Source organism: Macrobrachium nipponense, chromosome 40, assembly GCF_015104395.2.
Source record: "Macrobrachium nipponense isolate FS-2020 chromosome 40, ASM1510439v2, whole genome shotgun sequence".
In the NCBI taxonomy this organism is placed as follows: domain Eukaryota; kingdom Metazoa; phylum Arthropoda; class Malacostraca; order Decapoda; family Palaemonidae; genus Macrobrachium; species Macrobrachium nipponense.
The window spans coordinates 6,365,898-6,370,897 of record NC_061101.1 but is presented as its reverse complement, the minus strand read 5'-3'; the positions used below and the strand labels follow the sequence as shown (position 1 = coordinate 6,370,897).

General features: G+C 36.4%; 1 protein-coding gene across 1 annotated transcript in view; it reads left to right on the top strand.

The window, feature by feature from the left end:
* Positions 1-3,150, top strand: part of LOC135211900 (glutamate receptor ionotropic, kainate 2-like) — a 14,779-nt gene extending 11,629 nt beyond the window's left edge. The window contains exons 6-7 of the mRNA XM_064245131.1: positions 1,468-1,591; positions 2,931-3,150. Of these exons, the coding sequence (XP_064101201.1) occupies positions 1,468-1,591; positions 2,931-3,029 (223 nt within the window). The 3' untranslated portion in view covers positions 3,030-3,150. The remainder of the gene's footprint in view (positions 1-1,467; positions 1,592-2,930) is intronic.
* The last annotated feature ends 1,850 nt before the right edge of the window (positions 3,151-5,000 follow it).

The following is a 5,000-nucleotide window of genomic DNA, read 5'->3' as shown; positions in this document are numbered from 1 at the left end:
AGGGCCTTGAAGTTTTTGGACTTCATCGGGACCTGGGGCTTTCCAGTTTGGCATTTTCTTTAGTTGGTGTCTGACTGTGTCTGTCGTGATCTCTGTGAATCTTTGTTTTATTCTCCCTGTTTCTTCTTCCTTGACTTCCTGGAGTCATGTTGCATGTTTGTTGTGTGATACCGGATTGCTCCATTTGTTTTCCCAGAGTCTCTTACTTGGTTCGGCTTCAGGAATTTCTTGGTGGTTGACTTCCCCTCTTAGTTGGCTGTATAGTCTTTTCTGGTTGGTTCCAGTTCTTCTCTTTCTGTTGGGGAGAGCCAGTTCTTTTTCTTTATGTTCCTTACTTGATCTGCCAGCCTCTGCTCTGTTTGGGGGGTGTTAGTCCTCTCATTCCAGATGTTGACCAACCTTCTTCTATATCCTCTCTCCGTCGGGTTGCTTCTGATGTAGCATCTCCATATTTCCTTATTTTCTTCTCATGTCCATTTCTTCCTTTGGTTTGCTTCTGTAGCTCCAATCTCAGGCTGTTGGTTACTGTCGTTGTGGTGGTCAGTTGCTGGATGACGACCTCCAAGTACCTGACCGTCTTCCCCTTCAACTGGGTTGAATACCTGGCTGCCGGACGAAGCTCATCTGTTGCCAGAGGTTCCATTTACGTCGTTGTCGTTTATTCCTTCATTTCTTAACATCATTGCTGAGTTTTGCTATTTAACCCATAGCTGGACCCTACCCCATCAGGGATAGGTACTCATTTACAGCTGAGTAGACTGAGGAAATTATGGTAAAGATCCTTTCCCAAGGAATCAACGCCGAGGAGAGCGGTCACCCATCCAACGACTGACCAGCGCCAATGTTGCTTAACCAGTCCATTGACGACCTAACCCACTCTGCCACGGCGCCACACATTATTATTATTATTATTATTATTATTATTATTATTATTATTATTATTATATCTCCTTCAATGACACGATGACCTAACCATATATAAAAGAATACCTCTATTATTTGATTATCATCCCTTTCTCATGATCTTAAATGAAAAAATAAAGTCCGCAGTAGTATATATGTCTATTGCTATATACAGGAAGCTTTCACTAAATTGAACAGTTTCCCTATTCTATGTTTATTTATAAACACCTTTATCATTATCGATAGCTTCCTTAATTTACATTTCAATAATTAAGTATATCTTAATTTAACCAGACCACTGAGCTGATTAACAACTATTCTAAGGCTGGCCACAAGGATTAGATTTTTTTGCGTGGCTAAGAACTAATTGGTTGCGTCGCAACGGGACCTATAGCTTATTGTGGGATCCAAACCACATTATATCGAGAAATGAATTTTTAATCACCAGAAATAAATTCCCCTGGTTTCGCTTTGGCAGCGGCGGGGAGCAAACTCGGTCTGCCAGATTGATAGGCGAGTATTCAACCCACTCCTCCAGTGAGGAATTTCAATTTTACTTTTCAGAATCATGAGGATTGTCGAAGGAGGCATCATGTCAAAGTGGGAAGATGACGTTTTCAGAAGGAACCCTCAGACACAGACTGGAAACAGGAGAGATTTCACGGCAATTACTCTGACCCATCTACAGGTGAGTCTAATTTTATATACTTATTGTATACACTACTTATTAAGTCCCTATGGCCTCAAGGGAAATACTTCATGATATTATTTAGGTACCAAGAACTGGGTATACGTTATTTAGGTTATTTAGAACTTCTTCATTGTTGGGTACCAGCAATTCTCTTAAACTAGAAGAGATAGCCATGATCGTGCGTCTGGTACCGCTATTTTTTTATTGGTTCCGAATACTGGAAATATGTTATTTAGAACTTTTTCATATCTGGGTACCAGTAATTCTCTTAAACTAGAAGAAATAGCCATGATCGTGCGTCTGGTACCGTTATAAGTTATTAGGTACAGAGAATTGGAAATACGTTATTTAGAACTTCTTCATCGCTGGGTAACATCAATTGTCTTGAACTAACAGATTTAGCCATGATCGTGCGTCTGGTACCGTCATAAGTTATTAGGTACCGGGAATTGGGTATATGTTATTTAGAACTTCTTCATAGCTGGGTACCAGTAATCCTCTTAAACTAAAAGCTTTAGCCATGATCGTGCGTCTGGTACCGCTATAAGTTATCAGCTACCAAGAATTTGGAATATGTTATTTCAAACTTCTTCATTGCTGGGTACTAGCAATTCTCTTAAACTAGAAGAGATAGCCATGATCGTGCGTCTGGTACCGCTATATGTTGTTAGGTACAGAGAATTGGAAATATGTTATTTAGAACTTCTTCATCGCTGGGTACCAGCAATTTCTTGAAACTAAAAGTTAGACATGATCGTGCGTCTGGTAACGCTATTTGCTGTTAGGCACCAGAATTAGAAATATGTTATTTAGAACTTCTTCATATCTGAATACCACCAATTCTCTTAAGAGTTAGCCATGATCGTGCGTCTGGTATCGCTATAATTTATTAGGTTCCGAATATTGGAAATATGTTATTTAGAACTTCTTCACATCTGAGTACCAGCAATTCTCTTAAACTAAAAGCTTTAGTCATGATCGTGCGTCTGGTACCGCTATGAGTTATTAGGTACCGAGAATTTGGAATATGTTATTTAGAACTTCTTCACATCTGAATACCAGCAATTTCCTGAAACTAAAAGAGTTAGCCTTGATCGTGCGTCTGGTACCGCTATAATTTATTAGGTACCGAGAATTAGAAATATGTTATTTAAAACTTCTTCACAGCAGGGTACCAGCAGTTCTTTTAAATTAAAAGAGTTAGCCACGATCTGGCGTCTGGTACCGTTATAGTTGCCAACAGGTCAGGCCACCACTAGACCGTGGCTGAAAGTTTCACGGCCGTATTTTCTACTTGCTTCTATTTCTATTTATTTATTTTTATATGTTTTTACAGGCTGCGTTTATTCTCCTCATCATCGGCTTTCTAATCGCCTTTGGGGCATTGACCTTAGAAAAGGTGACGGTGTCCTGCAGTCGTCGATACCCACGTTGATACCCAGACGCTTTGAGAAAGGATGCTGACCTGGTCTAGATGATGACCTAAACTATTACATTTTATAAGATTTCCGCTGGAAATTGCGTTTCTTAACGCTCTGGAAATAAAATAATATTGACCGGTGAAACAGTTGTGTGTTTTACGCCCTTAAACCACAAAGAGTTGACATTGTCTTCAAAAGGTAAGCTTCCTAAGTAGAAATAATTATCAGAGAGAGAGAGAGAGAGAGAGAGAGAGAATGAACAGTCTTTCAATCTGGTACACCTACTGGAACATTTTACTCATTTTTAATTAGAAATAAAAAAAATACGTAAAATATCAGTGGCTCTTTTCAATAAATATGAATATTTCAAGTTTTATACTTAACGGTTTTTTAATGTATATTCAAAATATTCATTATAAATATTAGAGTTCTTATTCGTATTAGCAGATATATACAAAATCTAACTCGCACGTACTCGCACATTCATTATAATCAACAAACCTTCAAAAAACAATTTCACAGTCCAAAAAAGTCCAAAAATTAACGAGTGTTATCGTATTCACCATGAGCGCCTGCATTCATTAAGTCTAAAAATTTTAAGTTTTGTATCATAGAACATGCAACTGTTTTCCTGTTTCTTGTCTCCAGTTCATTGTTTATGTAGAATTCAGAAGAATATATTGGATTTCGTGAAACCTCCATATTAACAATGCAATGGCTGTATTCTATTTTCAATTATTCTTACAAGATGACTCGTCATTAAAACCTATCCAAAATAATTTATGTTAATTATTGATAATTTACCTATAAAAAAAGAATTCTGCTTTCTCTAAAACGAAAATACATATAGATATGAGCGTAAATTAAAAAAAAAAACAATGCGTGATCGACCTTCAGCTTACTCAGGATGTGTGCAAGATTTTCCCCTCACGCATAAGTTATAAACGTTATATTCCTAATTTTTTAACGCAAATTAGAACATGATAAAATCTATGGTCAAATAGAGCCTTGTTTCACCAAAGAAAATTAAAATAAATACGCTATATTTTATTAGAAATCCTTTTTCTGTATTGAATAACATGCATACTATTTACTTCTTTACATTTTCATTCCGATAAATAAATCACAATTCTCCTATACGAAAATTCCTGTATCTTTAAGTCGACGTGAAACACCTTTTTCAGACCTTATTAGGCTCTTCCATAGACCTTTCCCACCCACCCCACCGACAACAACAACAACAACAGCATCAATAAAGTAGTTTGTAGGCTTACTCCACGACTAAGTGAAAATATACTTCTCTAGCAAATTGGCAATCGATTTTACAGCTTGCAATTCATTTTGCAATACAAGAGGATGCAATGATTAAATTACTTATATTACGATTTATTATTCCATACATACTCAGTCTTAATTCTGTGCTGTATACAAAGGCATAAAACTACTTTAATTGATGATAGATAATAATAATTTTCAACAAGGTATTCCAAGTAACTATAATATTTGCAATCTTGTTAAGAAAAGAGAATATATATTTTTCTTAATTGAAAAAAAATTGTTCGATAATTATTTTAGTTTTTTTTATGAAACTATTATCAAACAAAAGCCTGTGGGGCTAACAGTACCGAAGTTATAGAGGCTGAAAAAACACAGCCGTAATTGTTCAGTGTTATAAATAGAGTCGTTTATACGTCAAAATTTCACGTAAAAAAAAAAAAAAAAAAACAAAAAAAAAAAAAACTTTTGGTCACACGGATGACTGACGTAATTGCTTTCCAGAGCAGCGCAAATGTGAGTGTGACATGTATCAGAATTGATGAAAGTACTGAGAGAGAGAGAGAGAGAGAGAGAGAGAGAGAGAGAGAGAGAGAGAGAGAGAGAGAGAGATCATTTGAACGTATGGCTTTCATGAGCTAGACAAAAATTGGCCAAGAGAGAAACAGTAAATAGACAATATCTGCTCATCGAGGATAAGTAAAATTTTC